The sequence below is a fragment of the Protobothrops mucrosquamatus genome, unplaced genomic scaffold (genome assembly GCF_001527695.2).
Source record: "Protobothrops mucrosquamatus isolate PMUCROS unplaced genomic scaffold, P.Mucros_1.0 scaffold_56, whole genome shotgun sequence".
In the NCBI taxonomy this organism is placed as follows: Eukaryota; Metazoa; Chordata; class Lepidosauria; order Squamata; family Viperidae; genus Protobothrops; species Protobothrops mucrosquamatus.
This window is the reverse complement of record NW_015386132.1, coordinates 583,589-605,261: the sequence shown is the minus strand read 5'-3', so window position 1 is coordinate 605,261 and position 21,673 is coordinate 583,589. Positions and strand designations below refer to the sequence as shown.

Here is a 21,673-nt window from a genome sequence, read left to right as displayed (position 1 = left end):
AATCACTTATTCAAATGATCCCCCACAACTGAAAGAAAACACTACCCTATATGTTGGAAGCAAAGAATGACTTCATCTAATGGAGGACCAGTAACTCATCAAGTTGTTAATAGCCAATGCTAATGTGAGAAGTTGCACAAGATCCGTAATTTTTATTAACCCTATCAGCCAAGATCATTTAACTACAGTCAAATGCCCAATCTACAACTTTGCTGTCTAAACCAGGGGTTCTCAACCTTGGCAACTTTAAGACTTGTGGACTTCAACTCCCAGAATTCCTCAGCCAGCTTTGCTGGCTGAGGAATTCTGGGAATTGAAGTCCACAAGTCTTAAAGTTGCCAAGGTTGAGAACCCCTGGTCTAAACTAATACACTGCGGTGCAGGCATTTGAGGAAAGGAGGGTATCTGGAAAAAAGCCAAGGTCAATATTGTGCACCATCAACCCAGCAATAAGCCTTAAACTCCACTTGTCCAATCAGGTAGCATATCATCTTGGCTATGTCCAAATCACCTTTTTATTTGGAAACCAAGGGCTGTGAAGTTTTCGAGCAGAATAATCAAGAAAAAAATGCAAAACAGAACAGCTTTAACAATATTAGAACATTTTAAAAGCCCCTCCATTAACCCATGCCATGCAGAAAAACAAAAGCAGATTACCTGTGGGTTGATAGGGAGGAACTGCAGCATGACAAAGAGGCAGCAAAAGTAAACACACACACACACAGTTTATAGGCATTTTGGAAGAAAGTGCCAGCGAGGGAAGAAATACAAAAAGCAACACAAAAGGCCAATTCCTTGAGTCCTTGAGAAGAGGACAGGAAGCTTGCCAAAGAAAGACTAGCAGACGGAGAAAATAAAGCTTACGAGACCAAGAGGATTCCCACAATCACTAAAAGCCCACAAGGAATAAAGAGCTCAATAGGCCATGCTTTTTCCCCTCCCCTGTCTCCATCATCAGTGTTTGCCATGCATTCCTTTAGCTTCCAGTCCACTTTCACGTAGATCAGATTCTGCAACTGGCAGACTTCACAAGGGATAGGAACAAGCTTTCCAACACTACTGTATTTTATTCCACCAGGATTCAACCTTCTTATCTTTTCAACACCTGACATTTTAAGGCTGCTAATCCCTTATAAATCATAGGGTTTTTTTTTATAATCCATTATTTAAGTCATATGAGAAGCTAAGGTGACAGTTCACAGCCCCAAGTCAAATCATGACCAAGTTATTAAGCACCTAGAGATGGCAAACCTCCATGCTTTTCCACCTGATCTGACCCATCGCATTGCATTTGCCAGAAAAAGCTAGCATGGAATTGGGCAGTTTGTGGTTTAGCATGCTGAGGAAACCTGGTCATTGCGTTAACTTATGTGAAACTATGGCATAGTTCATTAGTTTGGGCACAGCTTGGTATGCAAGCAAAGACACTAAGCAACCAGGATTTAGCCTGTTGTGTGAACCAAGATAGTCATGCCAGGTCTTTTGTTCCCGTCACATTCAGGTTAAAGCTGGTTTACTTCTTAAGTAGTAAAACTGTTGCAAACTCACCCTCTGGGATACCAAAAAAAGCCCACTATTGATTAGATCAGCATATACATTTATTATAAAAACATGCATCAATCAGGACAACAATAAACAGATAACTACCAAGCACTTTTTTCTTTCTTTTGTTATTTGTAGATGGCCCTTCAAGGACAGCTTCCCTCCCATGATTGCATTATTTCATCATAAAACCAATGTACAATAAAAGCATTACAGTCCCTTAAAACAGAGCAGCAACAGTAAGTTTAGCAGCAATTAGTATGTCAGTAGTAAGCAGACCAAAATAAAGACTTTTAAGAATGTTTTAGTTAACATTTCCAATTAAGTGAGTTTCACAGACAAGAATCCATCACTAGGATTCTATGTATTTGCAGTTTAATGTGGACATTGCAAAATATACGAGACACTTATGACTTTAAAAACAGATCTAGGTGTCACCCATTCACATCTTCATTCCTCCGTTTCTCAGCTATCTGGGCTTAGTATGGACTATGTGAAAGTCAAGAGATGTTACAATGACAATCACCTTTTGTTAGTAATAAGAGAATGTGTTAACCACTGCAGAATCAAATAGAATCTATGATATTTGCATTCCTAGCACAGATGCAGTAAGCAGAGTATTCTCTTAGATCAGACATGTCAAACTCGCAACGTCACGTGACATATCGGGACTGTTTTGCCATTGCTGGCAATGGGGTGGGTGTGGCTTCTGTGTGATGCATCCAGCTTGCAGGCTGGCAGTTTGACACCCCTGCCTTAGATGGTAATTTTACAATTCATGAAAATGGCTTCAAACCAACTCACTGCAGATCAATTTCATGTTATATTAAATTGGCCAATGGTGCAGTGGTTAGAATGCAGTATAGCAGCCTTACTCTGTCCAGTGTCAGGAGTTCAATTCTGATGGGCTCAAGGGTGACTCAGCCTTCCAAGGTTGGTAAAATGAGGACCCAGATTGTTGGGGGCAATATGCTGATTCTGTAAACTGCTTAGAGAGGGCTGTAAAGCAATACAAAGCTGTATATATCTTATTGCTCTTGTTATTATGGGACAGGATGAGGTAACTGCATGTCAGAAGCTTAACTTGGTGCCAGGTTTTTGTTTTTAATGTTTATGGATTTAATAGTTTTAATATGGTTTTAATGTTGTTTTATTATTGATACTGTTTTAATTCTCAATTGGAAGCCTACCAGAATTTGGTATAAGATGGGCAGCTACATAAATGTTTTAAATAAATAAATGGGTCTGGTGGTAAAGATCTTCCCAGGTGTGTGCATGGGTGAATTACTGAACTGCTCTACATCATTTACAGCAACATTTTATGCTCCTGGTTTATTAAAATTTACTACATCGTAAAAGTTGCCTTGCTTGGGCCAATGGATGTACATCAATGCCTATATATAAGGTTTATAATCAAATGCATTTTTATTGTAGCACTGGAACAAAGTTAATGAAAGAAGCGTTTGCACTGCAGCTTCAAATCATAGCATGGCTTTTGAGACACACAGATGACAATCCCTTGTTCATTGTAGGTTTTTAGTCCACAAATCTGTAGCCTAGGAGGTTCTGTGCATAGCAGATGTGCTTACAGGGTTTTGTGGAAAGAAGCCAAAAAGCCCCATGACTACCACTGTCACAGTAGTGCGGGCTCACAGTAGACAAGAATGATTAGATCTCTGTGGACAAATATTCATTGTGTTGAGAAGACCTGTAGGAAATGAAATGTAGCCTGTTTACTGATCACCCAGTTTTCTCATGTTACCTACCTGCTGGTAATAGACACAGGCCAGGATTCCAGCAATTATCTCAAGCAGGAAGATGCAGAGCAGCAGTATGAAATACTAAAGAAACAAAATGAACAAAGAAGTTAAAGCAGAGCATTGTACACTATGGGATTTACTTTGCCTATAAAAATACACTATTGACAAAACAGGCAGACTTAGCTACCCAACGTTGAAAACAATGGCATGGCAAAGCAGGGAACACGTAGCAGGCATGATGTACTCCTGCCCAAGATGAACTGGATTTGGAGGTTGCCCCAGATTTTTTTTGGGGGGGGGGGGTGTTTATCAGCCAACTGCTCTATCTAGGAGTGGAAGAATGGCTTTCGACTTTCAGAGCTTATTATTTTACTAGCTGTACCCAGCCACGCGTTGCTGTGGCTCAGTCTGGTTAAATGGAAAAGAAGTGTGTTGCTTTTACGTCCAACAGATGGTGCTGTTTTTCAAAAAAAGCATGTTTTTACCTGTCACAAGTGTGACATCTATATAATAGTAGGTATATAAAAACACGCGCGTATTCGAATGCAACATTGTGTCAAAATTTCAAAGCAATCGGTGAAGAACTTTCGGAGATTTAAGATTTTGAACAAACGAACATTTACATTTTTATTTATATTATTTTATTATTATTTTATTTTATGAAATGCTCAGAACAAGCTGCACAAAGTACACCTTACTCGGAAGTGGAACAAGCATCTACTTTGTTTAGAAGGTAGTTTTACTGATACATTGATAGCTTTCTTGATACATTAAGGGGGAAGACAAAAACAGGTCTTCGCTGCCGTATAAATTCACCAAAATGAGATTTGCTTGGTTTAGCACATTGCATAATTACACCCATTGTGCTTTATTCCATAAATCATAATGAACTAAATCATGGCTTTTGACATTAAACCTTCGTCTATTGTGTGGCAATGGGTTTCCAAAATAATAGGCTAGAGATCATTTCCAGCTCTGCTAGCCAAATTCCTTTTAATGAGAGAATCTGGGGACTGATCTGTAGACCTTCTGTGTGAAAAGCATGTGCTCTACCACTAAATTATGTTCCTTTACCCATTGCTTTCACAGCTGTGACTCCTACGCCTCTTGCCAATACTACTTGTTTTGAAATGCAACCCCTCCAGCTGACATCAGTAAAAACTCATCACAAGCTTGTTAGATGATGGTGGAATGCTTAATTGCTCAGGGCAGAAAGCATTTTGAAATAGCTGAGCTTCTTGTAGCTCCTGACAAGTACAGAAACGTCAACAAAATGTAGGCAAGCACTTTGGGCCCAGTTATCAGGTGTGAACTTCAAAAAAGAATAAAGGAGATATTTTTTTTAAAAAAAAAATCCAACTACCTAGCAATCTCTAAAAACATTCAAATCAGAGGAACACTAACACTGATGTGAGACTTAAAACTGGTCATGTAGAAATCTCCAATAGGCACACCACAAAAAGGGACAAATGGAGAAGTCAGAGAACAAGCAACTACATGGCCTTGACTCAAAAGGGTAAGAGAAATAGGCCCAGGATATAAAGCTAGAGACTAAAAGAGAGAGGAAGAAAGAGAGGACCGGAGTTATATATTGCTGCTATATAGATAACTTCTTCATATCTATTACCTCCTAATTTTTTGCAATTAATCTGCTTACCTAACTGTCTCTCTGCTTGTCAATGTGGAATTAGGAGGGAGTTTAACTGCCATACCTCATATAAGGTCCCCCCTCATTCCTAAGATAAAGCTATGGCTACAGATCTTCTGGCAACCCAGAAGATCACTTGCTCTAGTCTCAATATCAAGTTGCAATCCAATGGACCAATTAATCCAGACAAGAAACCAGTTCTAGCCCAACAGGTGGCAAGGAATTTGCCACAAGAGTAGCTCTAGTCACGCTTCCAGCTCAAATCCTCATAAGCTGTTGCTGCTGAAGTAGCCCTCTGAAGTCAAACTTCTGCTTCTCTGCCTGAAAGGAAGGACAACTGAGCAGGTTCATTACCTTCATATAGTAATTACCCATTGCCTTGAGGATTTTCCCATCAATCTTTTGCAGGATTTATAATTGACATGATGGCTGAGAGAGCAACAAAACTAACCGTCTCGCCCCCACACCAGGCTTAGATATCTCCAATTTATGACATTCTTGGGAGCTAGGCTCAATAATCCTGTCAAACATAGATAGTGAACCTACTCAATTCATGCCTCTACAAATTTGTCGTTTCAGATCATTTACACTTATCACTCATGACTGCTCCCCATTGCTTTTGGGCTCTCTTCTATATCAGAGCTCTCACATTTACTCCAGGACCTGTAAACTGCTCAGGGCCTTTTCAAGGATTCCCCAGGCCATTCAAGGCCTATTACAAGCACTCCAAGCTGTCACTATCAGGGATTCTCCCCACTGCTAAGAATATTTCTTCCCTCCACATGAACATCTAAATGCAAAGAGTCGCAATACGTTGCGACACATCAGGTGATGTGGCGAGTTTGACACCTGTGATCTAAATAGTTCGATCCAAGTTGATGGACCGTTTCCCATTCCTGCATATTCTTTTGCCTTTGGTCTATAGCTTCGGAAGACACGTCTTGCTTTCCATCCTATGTTCTGGAATGACTCCCTTGCTCTCTATGCCAGTCTGTTCTATCCTCTCCCTCTCAATGGCAGGGAGGAAGAATTTACAAAAGAACAGACTTCCAATTTAGGAAAGTCAATCTGTAATATCTATTCACTGAAATAGTTCATACTGTTCCTGCATTTGCAACATACCAAGAAACCCAAAGTTTCTGATGGGCTGTACATTCTCACTGGCTCTGGGTTGACTCTGAATATAAAGGGAAATTGCCTGGGGAGATTCCAGGTCATGGTTGTCCCAAAGGTGCTTTTTCAGGAGGTAACTGGACTTCAGACTTTAGATACTTTTAGATTACAGTAAGAACCTCATATAGTGGAAATTGGGAATGTGGAAGGAAAATGGGAGGCTTTGGGAATGGAGGATGGTAGAGCAGTTCCATTCAAAGAATGAACATTCTCTTTATCCCTGAGATCTCTAACCAAGTGGAGGGAGAGGTTGAAAGGAGTGAAAGAGGTTTGTTTATATTTAAGTCTAGCTGTAGAAGAAATGCAAATTCCCTGCCCAGAGATGCCCAACTTAAAAAAAAAGGAGAAAGTAGAAGGGAGGAGAAGGCTCCACACCTATTTGCACTACTCAGGTGACCCTGAGGACACAGGTAAACCTCCAAATGACCTCAATGATTCTCTAAAAGAAGGCAAATGACCAGCTGTCTGCAAGGAATATAAATCCTTCCATTCCCCACCATCCAGTCAGAGCTGAAGAAGCTTCTTGGATGACAAGCGAAACGTTTTCAAAGAAAAACAAGTCAGTCCAGTTGCCTCCTGAAAAAGCACCTTTGGGACAACCATGACCTGGATGACTGAGAATCTCCACAGACATCTGCTGACTTTTTCAAGTTATATTGCTGCAATAGATTATACATGAAGCCATTCTTGCTAAATACTCAAGAATATAAGCTACTTGTGAGGCAGAACTGGGAGACCAGAGTGACTTTTTCTGACAGTGGAGACAAAGCTCCAGTGGTTTCCAGCTTGACCCTGGACAAAATTCAAATTGCTGATACTTATCCTTCAACTTCCTTCATAGCTTCCAACTACCTTCTGTTATTTTAACCTGCCTTGGCTCCTAAATTACCTCCAGATTCCCTTGCCTTAAAAATAAAATAAGATTCTGATGGAAGCAAGTGCCTTGATTTGGTGTGTGTTCTACAATGCTCTCCCAAAAGTATGTGGTATTTGAGCATTTTTTCATCCAGTACTAGATGACAATATTAAGTTTAATATTTTTATTTCATAGGTGTTTTATGGCTAAGCACAGTAGAAACCACCCCAAAGTCATCCAATAAGCTATTATGGCTAAGGGTAGACTAGAACCGCAATCTCCTTACACCTAGTCTAATACCTTAGCTGTCACACTATACTGATTCTTAAGTGTGGACTTAAAGAGTCAGTAATGCATTTTTTTAATGGACTGCATTAAAAAAAAATATTACGAGACTATTGTGTTGGTGGTTTTTGTTGTTATAGTGTTTCCTAATTTCCTCTTAGCTTCTAATTTTATTTTGGCTAATTTTATTTTTTGGAGTGGGATTCCCCCCTTTAATTTATACATGCTAGTAGTAAACACAATTGAAGGCTAGAATCTAAACACATTTATTCAGTTAAATAATAAAACTCAAACTTTTTTTTTTTTTTTTTTTTTTTGGCTCTTGGCTGATCTCAGCCCTTCACATCCCACAAAGTTTGTTGAAGCCTCTGACCATCTGCTGCTGGACAAGATGTCCTTTCATACCACAGGCACAAGTAAACAAAGAGAGAGCTAGCGAACTCAAGACTGCACTTCACACTAAAAGGAGCTGCAAAACAGAACAGAAACACGCCTTCACCCACAGGTCACTTTTGTTGGAAACAGAATAAGTAATGTTACTGACGTCATCCCTCTACCAGCTGAGATCTTTAAAAAGGAAACAACTCGCCAATGAGCTAGAAAACTGATTTTCATGCTTGTATTCCTAAAGTTCACCTCCTCTGTTGTACAAATACGGGCCAATTAGATTACAGACAGATTAGATCACAGACGATCAGAGCCAATGGTTCCCAAATTAAACAAGGGCACAGCTGTTTCTACTATAGACCATCAAAGGTCAGTAATCTCTTCTCAAATGTGATGCCTTCTAAGCATGTTGATCTAGAACTGTGATCATCCTCTGCCCACAGGAGAAAGACTGATCTATAGAATCACAACAAAAATGTATTAATTCCTGTCAGTTGTGAGCTAGCAATTGACAAAGTAGGAATTGGGATTTGCATCTGGCACCTGCAGATACCTCTCTGCTGTTTACTAGCCTTCTTGCTGTGTTCTAGGTTTTCCTTTTGATATTTTAAAAAATATTTACATAGAATTAAAAAAAGGAAGCTGGCAAGTTGTAAAGTACAATTCTCTTTTTTGCAAGAACAGACTTGGCTTCTATATAGGTCCCAAGTATTTTTTTTAAAAAACAACAAATATGGTAACTGATTCTAGAGTTAGTTTGGTGTAGTAGATAAGGCACCAGGCTAGAAAGCAGGAGACTGAGAGTTTTAGTTCTGCTTTAGACACAAGACCAGCTGGTGACCTTGGGCCAGTCACCCTCTCTCAGCCCTAGAAAGGAGGTAATGGCAAACTACTTCTGAAAAACCTTGCCAAGATAGTTGCAGGGATTAGTCCAGGCAGAGTCCAGGAGTCAATACTGATCAGAAGGCACAAAAAAAACACAAACCTGACTGTACCCCAACCTTTGCCAACTCCCTCCCAAAAAACACCAACATCATACCCTACTAACATAGATACTTAAATGTGGGTGACAATTTATCAATGTTATTACTGACAGAGGGGAAACTTTTCCACCAGGTGAGGTAGAAGGGAGGAAGAATTGCCCATCAATAGGTTTAAGCTTCTCAGCAGCAGAATTTTGAGTTTATTTTGAACTTAAGGATATGAGGGACATGATGGATATCACCAAGATGCAAGTCGAAACTTTGTCATTGTGGCTGTTAAGAGTTGCCAACCCATTTTATAGGGATCATAAAAACTTCCCCAACAGCCCCACTCTTGGAATGGGAGGGGGGCAGGAGAGGAAATGGGGGTAAAGAAGGTAAAGGAAGGTAAAGGAAGAAAACATATTTTGAAATCTGTGCCTTCTTCCCAAAGCATTTGATTCCATATTTGAATCATTAAGCCCACAAGAGACACATTTCTCCTTTGACATTCACTCACCACGGTGGATCATCATATCCATTCATCTTACTGTTCAATAAGAAAGAAATGGGAATATACCAGTACACAGCTCTTTATTCTAATCACAGAGATGCTTGAAATATGAGCTGAGGTCAGACTTGGCAGAAACAGCTGAAGCTGAAGCCAGCCAGGCCAAATGAACTTCTGGCTCCAAATCAGAAGACAATCGACCTGTCACAGCCAGCCACTTAAGAGGAGAAAAAGCAGGAACAAACAGCTCTTTTCTTCCCCAAAAAACAAGTATTAGTTTTCTGTGGCAAAACAACCTAAAGGACTGTACCAACTTTTAATCTGTAATTTTTGGCTTTGGGGAACAGAAACAAATAGGGATAATTTTGCAACACAGTGAGCTCTTGTGTGCAGCCAGAGTGGAATGGCCTGGCTTGCAAACCATGTCCAACACCAACATCTTCTGACGCTACTAGAAGAACTTCAAAAATATCCTCAAGGATGACTTGATCTTTAAACTATAACAAATTTTCCTCCAACTTGGCACCCTCCAAATGCTTTGGGACAGCAGCCCCCAGAATACCTCAGCCAGCACGGACACTGTAAAGTTGAGGAAGACTCCATGCTTACCCTGCTCTTTATCATATCACACGTACAGGAAAAGGACGTCAAAGCAACCAACTCTGTACATTTGTTTTCTCTATGTCAGAAAAAAGATGTTAGTTTTTTCCCACCAAATAATTTTCCTGGAGCAAAACTGATTTGTATTTTGTCATTCCATATTTAGAAACAGTAGCTCTTCTTTCAAGCTGCCCCAAATCTGGGTTTCTTTTCTAATTTAGCTTGCCTTCATCTGACTAAGCCAAGGGTCTTCAAACTTGGTATGACTTGTGGACTTCAACTCCCAGAATTCCTCAGCCAGGCATGCTGGCTGAGGAATTCTGGGAGTTGAAGTCCAAAAGTCATAAAAGGGCCAAGTTTGAAGACCTCTGGACTAAGCACATTCCCCTTCCCATTCTGTGTTCCAGGTGTAGTCCATTTAAATAAGAGAAACTCACCACTTTCAGCAGACTCCGTTGTTCCCTGAAGGTTGCACAGCAACCCAATATGCCAGTAATCATGACAACAGCACCTGCCACCACCAGAATGTAGGCTGTTGCCAGGTATATATTAGACTGCAAGAGACTAATGTAGTCACTCTTCTCAGCCAGGGTCCAAATGCCCACTGCCATCACAGCTCCTCCTGCCAGCTAAAGAGGGAGAAAGAAACATACAGGATGAGTGAGAGGTATTGGTATTAAAATTTCCCAGAACCACCTAGTTCGATGTTTTTCAATCGGGTATCCGCCGCATGCACTGGACCGTGTCTGGAAATCGTGGGCCTTGTAGCACAGCTTTTTTTCAACCTTGGCAACTTTTAAGATTTATGGTCTTCAATTCCCTAGAATAAGTCTAAGTTTGTTTTTACTTTCACTTTTCTCTGGGTTATATGATTAGGAATTTATCAAGATCCAATCAAGAAATCAAAATTGAGAGTTTTGTAATTCTGGCAAAGGCATTAATGTTCCTTAAAGCTCAATTTAGAAAAAAGTATCCGAGCCATACAAGCACATAAAGAATTCATTATATAGCCTGAACACGAACACCCTACATCAGTGATGGCGAACCTTTTAAAGACTGAGTGCCCAAACTGCAACCCAAAATTCACTTACTGTATTTATTGCTGGGTGCCAGGTGGGCGTGGCTGTGGTGGTCATGGCAGACTGGGTGGGTGTGGCCAAGGTAGGCGTGGTCACCTTGATGTTGCTCGTGGGGAGGGATGCCTGTGGGGGACGGGCAGGGCTGGGGGAGATCCAGGGAATCTCTGACAGGTGGGGCGGTGGGCAGGAGGCTTGTCCTGCGGGGTGAGGCGAGGCAAAGTGAGGCAGGGTGGGGGTGCCATTGTCACAGAGCAAGGCGAGGCAGGGGCTGGGGCAGCTGCTGCCTGACACCATCGGCCCCCGCACACAGAGGCCAGCGAGTCTATGGGGGCTGACAGTGTCCGTCAGCAGCCACAGCCTGCCGGCCCCTCGACTGGCGCACTCTGGGGCTCCGCAGCCCGCCGCCAGCAGTTCAGAGAAGCCACCTTTGAGCTGGATGGCTGGCCGACAGCTGAGGCAGCGATGCAGTGGGTCATGCCCGGGAAAAGGAGAGCTTGTGAGGCCAGGAGGGATGGGATGGGGGGGGGAACCAGCCGTGCTGGGATGCATCCGGCCATGTGGGACCTCGGCGAGTTAGCAGGTGGCTGGTTGAAGAGGGACGGTTGCCATCTCTGGGGCATGGTGCGCGTGCCCACAGAGAGGGCTCTGAGTGCCGCTTCTGGCACGCGTGCCATAGGTTCACCATCACTGCCCTATATATTTGTTGCATTTCAAGGACCTTCCAATATTTATCTCTTCAATGTTATCTAGGATCCCATTATTAGACTGATGAACTTCTTTTGATAGGCTTCCAGACTATGCAGCAGGCAGTTCAAACAAGGAGAGAAAAGACAGTAACTCCTAAATCCAGTTCAAGGACTTAAAACCAGTGACTTAAGGTCAGGGGGGAAACCACCCTTCTGTGCAAATGAAAATTTCAGATGCCACCTTCTTCAATCACCAATTACTTCTTGGCTTTAGAAAGTTGTAAGCCTCTGAGCAGAAAAGGTACACAGATGCTAAGGCAAATGTTTGCCTGAATGCCTTATCTCAGTCATTCTTAAAAACAGAGTGAAGGCAGATAGATATCATGTATTAATTAGATTGATATATTGCCTTTCCTCCAAAGGCTCAAGGCAACAAACATAACTCCCTCCTTCCATTTTTTCCCTCAACAGCAACAGCCTTATATGATAAGCTGAGTTGGTGGTTTCTGCAATCCAAATCTAACACTCTATCCACAACACTACATTAAATTAACCCTAATTACTCCTACACCCCTAAAATACCCTAGATTTATAGCACGATGTAGGGAAGTACCACCAAATAGTGGCTCCTTACCCAGAAGAAGAAGTTGAAGATGAACAGCAGGTATTTGAGACAGATGGTCACACATGTCTCCTTGCTTTCACTGTATTCACGCATGGTTCACAAATCAACAGAACTGTAAAAAAAAAGCAAGAAAGCAAAAGCTTAAATCCACAAAGAGTCATTTCCTTATTTTATTTTGTCACCCAAAGTGCAAGTGTGATCATTCTGCATTTCTCCATACAATGACAACTCAGCTGGCATAGCTACAAAACAACATAAGGGAAACATGATAGGGAAAACATGCAGCGCACGCTTGTAGGAACTTTTTACATACCAACATGGGGAGGGTCTGCATTTTCCTCTATGACAAACAACACAGTGCATCTTTCCGTTCTCTAATTCTATTGCTTCTGTGTATGTTTGTGTTATTGCTTTGGGTCATGTTAACAAAAGAGAGTAGGATCAACCTTTCACTAAATATCTCTTGTCGGTACAGTTTTCTCTAAAGCAGTGTTTCTCAACCTTGACAATTTTAAGGCATGTGGACTTCAACTCCCAGAATTCCACAGCCAGCAATGCTGGCTGTGGAATTCTGGGAGTTGAAGTCCACATGCCTTAAAATTGTCAAGATTGAGAAACACTGCTCTAAAGGAAGCCAAGTTAAAACTTCCTTTCCAGGTTTTATGCCTTTCTCCACTTTGGGCAACTATGACCAGCATCTTGAATTCTTACCAGAAGGCTACACACAGACAGCAAGAAAAAGGGAGCAAACATGTAACAATGAGCTCTCTTAAGTTTTACATGAGGGCGTCAAGTTAAAGAGACACTCTGGATTTACTACAAATGGAAGTTTGCAATACAAACACCTTTTTTTCCCTCTCCTTTCTGGTCTCTTGCGTTTAGAAAGTTCTGCCATCCTCCCAGGGCATGGGACATTTTTCTGGAGAAAAAAAAAATGGGAATGCTTCCATCTCCATTCCAGTCTTTTCCTTTTGCCCAATTGCACACAGAGAGCAAATGATTTTTCTTAGGACAGGTGACAACATAGTTGGCAGAAGATCTTATTCACAACCAAAAGGAGAGACTGAGAGATGACTGTATGCACCCAAGATAGTATCAGGGACAGAATGCTCCAGTCTTGGCTTGCTGACAACCCAGTCATCATGAAACATGTCAGTGCTCCCCTTATGCATCCTCTCACATTCCAGTATCTTACTTCTATTAGGCTTCCCAGGGATTTATTGCTTGTAAATGATGAGAGATTTATTGTTCTCAGGACATACAGAACTGTGGTCAAGCCCCATATAATTAACAAATCCAAGAAACAAGAACCCCGTGGCTTTCAGGAAGGCATCATTAAGGCTAACCTGATATAAAAACAGCACAATCTTTCAAACTGCAAATTCTCAGCCAGACTTACAGCAAGTTTAATTAAGGTGGAATCTCTTCAAAACATCCCCATGGTTGGTTTGTTATTTTCTCTTCTCCTCTAAACTTCCTTCCTCTTCACTTCCTTCCCACAGTAACTAACTGGGGGAATTATCACTAACTATTTAGGGGTATCAGTCACAAAGATTATATAACTTCAAAATGACATGGCTGGCAAATAAATTTAATGAATAAATTAATTAATTAAACTGGCTTTAGCTTTCATGGACAGCCACTTGTCAGAAAATTTAATACCTTCTGAATTTTTCTTTATCGTTGAGGGGCAACTATCAGTTAAGCCTACCTCTAAATGTCAAACAGATATGCCTTATAGATATGGATCTAACCCTGGGTAGTTTTGTCTGGATGGATTGTAGAGTTTGATACACAACAACAACAATAACATGTGTATATTTTATCTGAAGTGCTAAGGAACATGTGGAAAGCTATACTTCTTCTCTCATTCATTAGCTTGCCATTTTAATAATATGGCATAAAATACCAGTTTTAAGGAAGTGTCATGTCTTCCTCCTAGAACCAGCTTTCCTCTCCAATCCATCCAAATTAAACAAAGACTGTTCTATACAAAAAAATATTCAACCTTTGGCAGATTTCCTGAATGTTTGCCTATTTCTGTCACTGACGTTATCGGAGTTTTATTGATACCTAAAGGGAGTCTGTAAGATTCAAAAGCCAAAAATAGCTCAAATGTGGTATTGTGAGTCAATATTATTTTTTCTTTGTCCATCAATAAGAGACATCAACCAAGAACATTGGAACTACAATCCAGCCATCTCCAAACTGCAAGGAATTAAAGGCAATTCTTTCCAGAGGAAAATCTTTAAACCTAGCCAGCCCTACATTTCAGTTTCCAGATGTCTATTTTTCTCTTCCTGAGCATCGTAAGAAATGAGATTTCAGATATGATCAGATGTTACTGCAAACTGCTCCATTTCTATTATTGCTTCCTCATTTTTATCACAGGAAACAATTCAGCACTTCAAGATACTGTTACGTTCCTTCTAAATTTTCATCAGAAGCTTGTAAAGTCAGTGGGATTTCGTAGATAGTTTTAAAAGACACTTACTGATTTTAATGCTGTAGCCAGAAAGCAGCTGGAAATTCAGAAAGCAGCATGATTAATGCTCCATTAACGGCCAGTGAATCATGGAACTATCACTGCTCTCTTCAGTTGTCCTGGCCAAAAAGCAGCATTTCAGAATATAGCAAGACTGTTCTTGCAATAAAACTGGCAAGCCACCGGGGATATTACCAGAACTAATCATACTCTGAAGGAATTCTATCTTTGCAGGTTCATGCTTTTCTTTGCCATCAGTTGGAACAAGCTAGGCTTTTACATGGTGCAGTGGAGATGCAAAGTCCATTCCTCTCTTTAGGTAGAAAATGTGATATTTGTGGGCACCTTCCTTAGTGCCCGTTGGGTTCCTTGATCTCCTGAAGTTAGCAAAGTGCTAGCTTCTTGCAAAAATATTTATACCAGAAGCACTTAAAAAAAAACACAGTGGTGGTGGGTAGCTATAGTTCAGTGCTTTGTTTGGGAGTGTATCTATTTGCATGAACAGAAGTGGAAATCTGGGATGGTAGAAAACATTGTGAAGGGACTAGTCACTAAATGAACTGGTAGGAAGAATCCCACCAGCTGTTTTCTAATAAATTGGCATCCTGTGATTGAACATACCTCCTGTGATGCCAATTTAGTGCACAGATAAGTTTCATGGTAGACATTTTGTGAGAACAACCACAATATGCTCTTAAAATTCCAAAACCTGAAAATTTGAAAATATTCTCTATCTCTAAGCTAGCACTACAGTTCTGTATGCAACACAGTTTATCTTTCTGATCTCAGAACTTGCATGCACTTGTGCCAAGGAAATCTGGATTTTGCGATACTGCATAAATGAATTAGACAACCTAAACAGAAGATTAGTTTGTTTCTTTTAAAGCCTCTTGTTCTGCTTCTGCTAAAAGCCATGCTCACAATCTTTGGAAATTATGCTCATACCTGACTACTTGAATTTCTCCATGTTATGGCTTTGTCTGCACAATGCTCACAAAACTAATCCAAACAAAGGCAAAATTTGAGTTACTCTTTCAAGTCACAAGGAGGTACCCTTTGAGCTTTAGAGCAGGGCTTTTCAACTGGTGGTACCCATACCACTTGTGGTACATTAACGATTGGCAGGTGGTATGCAGCCCTGCCTAGCCAAGTGTAGTGGGGGAGGGAAAGAGCAGGCAAGGACTTACTGTGAGAGAGTCCTCTGGAGCTGCAGAGTGGTTGGGGCAAGGCAAAGGCCTCAGGCTCACTTCTGGCTCACCCTTCTCCATGAGAAAGGCAGTTTGGGTGGGAGAGGGAGAGAGAGAGAAAAGAAGCAGCCTTGGGAGGAGGTGGAGTCAGCTCTAGCTGCACCAAAGGGGAAGAAGGAGGGTGAGGGGGAGAGGAGAGGAGATCAAGCAGGCCAAGCAGGCTGGCCATGAGCCGATCTACAACTTCTGTGGCAGCCATCTGTGCTGGCAGCAACAAACAGGCAAGAAATGCAGCAGGGGAGGGGTTGCCCTCAACGAGGAATGAAGAAAGGTAGCATCAGCTGGAGGTGAGACACGGAGGGAGGGAGATGGAGAGTGGAAGGATTCTTATGTGCTTTTGTGACTTTGAAGTTCTGGGATTTGTGCAATGAGGGCTTTGTGTTCTTAAGGACTATTTGGCAATTTCTATTTGGCTGATGGCTGATCTCTCCTGTTAGCTCAGTGGTTCTCAACCTTTTTAATGCCGCGACCCCAACCGGTCGTAAGTCGAGGACTAAACCAGTCGTAAGTCGAGGACTAAACCGGTCGTATGTCGAGGACTAAACCGGTCGTAAGTCGAGGACTACCCAGCCGGTCGTAAGTCGAGGACTTTCCCTGCCCGGGAGCGCCGCGCATGCGTGGTTCCGCCCCCTGCGCCGGCCGAGGCGTAGCTGGCAAGCGGCAGAGACGGAGCAGGCCGACCACCAGCTGGCCCAGCCCAAGGGAGGTAAGGCACCCGCCAGAAAAGGGGGAAAAATTGGCGGACAAAAAAAATAGCGGACAGCCTTTCTTGGCGACCCCCGTGAAATGGTCGATCGACCCCAAATGGGGTCCCGACCCACAGGTTGAGAACCACTGTGTTAGCTTTTATTGCTCTGCTATTGTTAGCTGTAAGTTTTGCTGCAAGGGATTTTGAAGTATTTTTCTCCTGAATGGATTTTGCCTGTAGCATTCCTTTACTTATGAATGGAGCCATTTGGGGAGGCTGCCTTAGCCGGCAGCCAATACCTACTACATTTTTTTTCTTCCTTAACTTTCCTTTCTAGCCAGTAGCTAATTCTTAAAGGGGAATGTGCCTTTTTAAGCTAGTTCACTCAGCGGCTTGTCTTTTCTGTCTCTGGAGGCTTTTCTTTGTTTGATGAATATATGGAAGAGGGAAAATATGGGGGGGTTCAAATTCTTCCTTCAGAAGGAGGTGGGCATGAGAAAGAGGGAGGGAGGGAAGTTCCACCTTAGCACTTGGCCACCAGCAGCCCTGCCATTGATTTTGCTTGTCAAAAGGTTGCAAAAGGGGATCACATGACCCTGGAACACTGTGACCATCATAAATATGAATCAGTTGCCAAGCATCCAAATATAAATCACATGACCCTGGGACCCTTTTTCATAAGTGTGAAAAACGGTCATAAGTCATTTCAGTGCAACTGCAACTTTGAACAAGTTTTTTGGGGGTTTTTTGGTCATCAGGTTTTTGACACCTTGCTAGGTGGTACTCAAATATTGCCATATCCTAAAAGTGGTACAATCGGTGAAAAGGTTGAAAAGCCCTGCTTTAGAGAGCAACTATAGGAGACGAGGTCTGTTTTAGTCTCCTATTGGTGGGCTTCCATGCTATATCTGGTGAACCACCATGTAAAGATGGGATGGTGACTAGAAGGGCTGAGGGATGATCCAGTAGTTCTATTATCGTATTCACTTAGCACATGCTGAGCTATGCACAATTTCAAGAGATAATCTCAATAGAAGACATTAGTTTGTTTAGATCAAGGGTAGGCAACCTTGATCTAAGCTCTTTTACGACTCATGGACTTCAACTCCCAGAATTCCTGAGCCAGCATGGCTCATCATGGAAACCTCTCACTTTCCCCTCAGCATGGCTGGCTCAGGAATTCTGGGAGTTGAAGTCCAAGAGTCATAAAAGAGCCAAGGTTGCCTACCCCTGGCTTAGATCATCCAATCCTGAAAATGAGTTATCTCCTTTTGTTAATCTGATACAGTTGAAAAGGGAGATACACCCAACATAGGATCAACCTGCAGGTCATCTCAATATGACTATTCGATGAGTTCATTCTCTCCACCAGCAGAATAAAGCTGTTGTGAAGAGATACAGCCCTTTCCTGTGTCCACTGGAATTAAATCTAATGAGTAGTTTCCTGCATCCATTTAGGAGTTCAGTACTCTAGAGAAGTAAAATATTGCTCACAGCCAGGAAGAAAATTACCTTCTCACCATCCCCTCTCCAAGCTTCTGGGAAAGGAAATTGAAATTGGAAATGACATATACGGAGGGAAACTCCTCTGCAGAGGTAGAGTGGTTCATCCATATATCTAAATTATACCCTGCAATTTTCTCACCCAGATTGTGGTTGATTTTTAGTTCAAGTCCCAGAAAAACATTGGAGTCAATCCAATCTTCTGCTGCAGATTTCAAGTTGGGGACCAAAGAACTGAAAGAGGTCCCAGACAGCAACTGTTCCAACCTTCATTTCTGAGAAGGATGAGCCACAAAAGATAGCTCTCTAGGGGGCCTTGCAATATCTTGATGTCTTGCATTTCATTCTAAGCCACCATGTTCTCATTCAGCCCACAAAAGTCGAGTTATCGGCTCAATGGCACAAGCTTGTGCAAAATATAACATGTAGAAGTATCTGAAGCCGTTCATACATATTTCAAGGTATGCATCACCAAGAAAGACTGCAAACATCCTGCAGGCAACATTTTCTTGTTATTTAGACATACGTTCAAAGAGACTCCAATAAAATACCAGCTGGTTTCTTGCAGTTAGGCACAGGTGCATTGTAGAATCATTCAGCCAAAGGAAGCCAGAAAGGAGAGTTAGGGAGAAAATACATCCATAGCTCATTGTACAGTTGTTGCTATTCTTCTTTGAGGCTTTGGAGAAAACTCTTAGAGAGTTCTGCCCTGCCCATTTCTCCATACAGAAGGGCTTTTCATAAAGCATTTCTATCCAAGATTCCAACACCAATTAGACTCATACTTTTCCAAAACAGTTCGACTTAATAGGCACAACAAAGGTTTTTAAAAGATCATTAAAATATTTTCAAGAAGCAAACATCAAATACTACCATAATACCATAATAATCCTCTCCTGCACTGATAAAAGGCCATTTTCAATATTATGTCTGCTGAAGCTTTATATCTATGAATTGGGAACCCGAGTCTCTTCAAAAGGACTCAATTTTTCCCAAGTTGAAATCTATTTATTTTAACTGATTCCAAGTCTATCAAGTAATAGCATCACTTGTCTCATAATAGCAAAATGCTGAGGCTATAGTACAGGGGTAGGCAACCTTGGCTCTTTTATGACTCCTGGACTTCAACTCCCAGAATTCCTGAGCCAGCATGTTTCAGCTTGGAAACTCTTTCCCCTCAGCATGGCTGGCTCAGGAATTCTGGGAGTTGAAGTCCACGAGTCATAAAAGAGCCAAGGTTGCCTACCCCTGCTATAGTATATCCAGTGTGTTTTTGACTAGTCACCTGGTTGGCACAAGAGACCAGCAACTGCATACAGGTGAGTGAAGCTGCTGGCAAAGAAACAAGGGCCTATATAGATGACTCCTCCTTTAACTCCTCCTTCTCCTCTCCTCCCTCCCTCCCTTCATTTCACTCTTAGCTCCATAAGAAGGGTGCATCTATCCCACTCCTCAGCCTTCCTTTACTGATGAAGTATTATTTGCTTATAGGTTTTTACTAACCAATTCAGTAGAATACAAGTTTTGTAATATCATTCTGAGAAAATAACATTCTGAATTTCCTCCTCTTTTGCGCCAGGATAAAATGCCAATAATTAAAAACACGCACATATACACAGACAAAAAAAAAATCCTGCTGGCTATTAACTTGAGCTTATTCACATCAATCTACCAATATTAAATATGTGCACTTTAAGAAAGAAGAGAAGAAAATATATCTCAGGGATAAGGAAACAAAAATAGAAGCTTAAAGGCTATTCAAGTAACAGATTTGCTGAGGCACCTGCACTAATTTGGTTAAAATTATCTCATCCATGGCAAATTCCAGCAGTTTCTTTTTGCCTTATACCACTTAGCTGTATAGGCTTTTGTTCTCGAGAATGCCATAATAAGCCATCTTGGTAGGAAGCTGGGAGGAAAAGGGAGTAGATGGGTTCATGCTTGCTTATCCATGCACGCTACCCGGTCTGGCAATGTGTGAACTCAGAGATTGTCCCAAGGCACAGATGCAGAATTGGGGTAGAACACCTGTGGCCCAGGGTTTTCTCTTACCTGGCATATCCTAAGCAGTAAATTGTTAATTATAAACAAGCATCTCAACAAAGTCATCTGCTCACATCATCACACACTTTTATAATTACAACCATCTTTTTACCCACACTCCTTGCCCTTCGTACTTGTCTCAGCCTGTATGGTAATAAAGAAAGGAGCTCCTGAAGCTACTTTTTTGTAGGCTATCTTGAGGCTAGATCTAAACCCAAAGCGGGAGTTTAGGAAATAGAGGTAAAATAAAGATTTAAAAGCCACAATCAAGCAAAACAAGAGCATAATAAACACTGCTCTCCAGAAATATTACAGCCTTGTTCCTCCAGTCTTAGGAATAATAAAAAACTTAATTGTTGCCCAGAGCCTTAGAAATGGGCAGTTACTCTTCTTTTTGTGGCAGTAGGAGGAGGCTCTTGACAATATAGAAGTTTCTTGCTAAATTTTCTTAGCAGAAAACAGCTTATATCAGCCTTCCACAACCAGACGCCCTTCAAATTTATTGGATATCCGTTTGAAAATTCTCAACCAAGTATGATTTGGGTAGAAATCTGCTTTTTTGATGTACTGGACTACAATTCTCATTATCCCATGGCTATTCGAGCCACGAACACAATTGGGTGTCCTCAGACTGGGGAAGTGTGATATATGGTTTTATTCTGTAAGTCTCCTTCAGCTTTTCCAAGACAGGCAAGCTAGACATTTACTAAGCAAAAGAAGTGTCAATTTTCCAATTAGGGGGGAAATGTAAATAGACATAACGTTTTTAAAGGCTACTTCTGTTTTCAGAGGAGGTACTTTTTAAAGGAGTCAAATTACAGGGCACTGCTTTAAAGATGAGGGAAAGACGCCAGAAAATGTTGTCAATCCTTGTTATTCAACGATAATGTAAACTGGCACTAATAATGCATCACTGTATTTCACATCCAGGGCGTAAGATAATGGCTACAAAACATTTCATGGAAGAAAATCCAGATTGATGGGGCTAGTCCTCAGCTAAGCAGCTAAGTGAATATATTACAGACATTAAAACACTTATCCAAGCCCTAGTCAATGCAAATATCTCTGTTGTTATATACTTGAAATGAATAAACAAAACACCAGGACACAATCATTCTTCATTTTATTCTTGCGGAGGAAAGTCTGACACTTTGACTTACAGCATGGCAGTTTCACTTCTGTTTTTGGAACTCAAGAGAGTGCTTTTAAATTACAAAGGTCAAGCGGGACAGGAGTTTGGTGACCATAAAGAGAGATGCCTGGAGCCCCGAGGCTGTCACATGGGGGGGGTGTGTCTCCAGCCTTACTCCTTTCCCTGAAATAGCTGCATGAAAAAAAATCCTTTCCTATAAAAACACCTTTCATTTTGCAAATGAAAGTTATGTGCAGCAGCTCCTTTGGGGTTTGCCAGACTTAGACCAGATTAAAAAGAGCTTTTTTTTTTTTTTTGTCCTAGGGCCCTGGCTCTTGTCACTTCACTGAAAGATGAGAGTCCTTCATTTCTTATTGTTCCCTCATTCATCTCAGTGGTTGCTGAAGTGGCCCCTGTGAATCAATCACACAAAAAGCTTTTAGAATGAAACCATTGTACAC

The 21,673-nt window shown here is 41.4% G+C and overlaps 1 protein-coding gene across 1 annotated transcript in view; it reads right to left on the bottom strand.

Annotated features, from left to right (window-relative positions):
* Positions 1-21,673, bottom strand: part of CD151 (CD151 molecule (Raph blood group)) — a 43,332-nt gene that overhangs the window by 11,706 nt on the left and 9,953 nt on the right. The window contains exons 2-4 of the mRNA XM_015811976.1: positions 12,124-12,226; positions 10,162-10,353; positions 3,309-3,383 (exon numbers count right to left, since the gene is read on the bottom strand). Of these exons, the coding sequence (XP_015667462.1) occupies positions 3,309-3,383; positions 10,162-10,353; positions 12,124-12,207 (351 nt within the window). The 5' untranslated portion in view covers positions 12,208-12,226. The remainder of the gene's footprint in view (positions 1-3,308; positions 3,384-10,161; positions 10,354-12,123; positions 12,227-21,673) is intronic.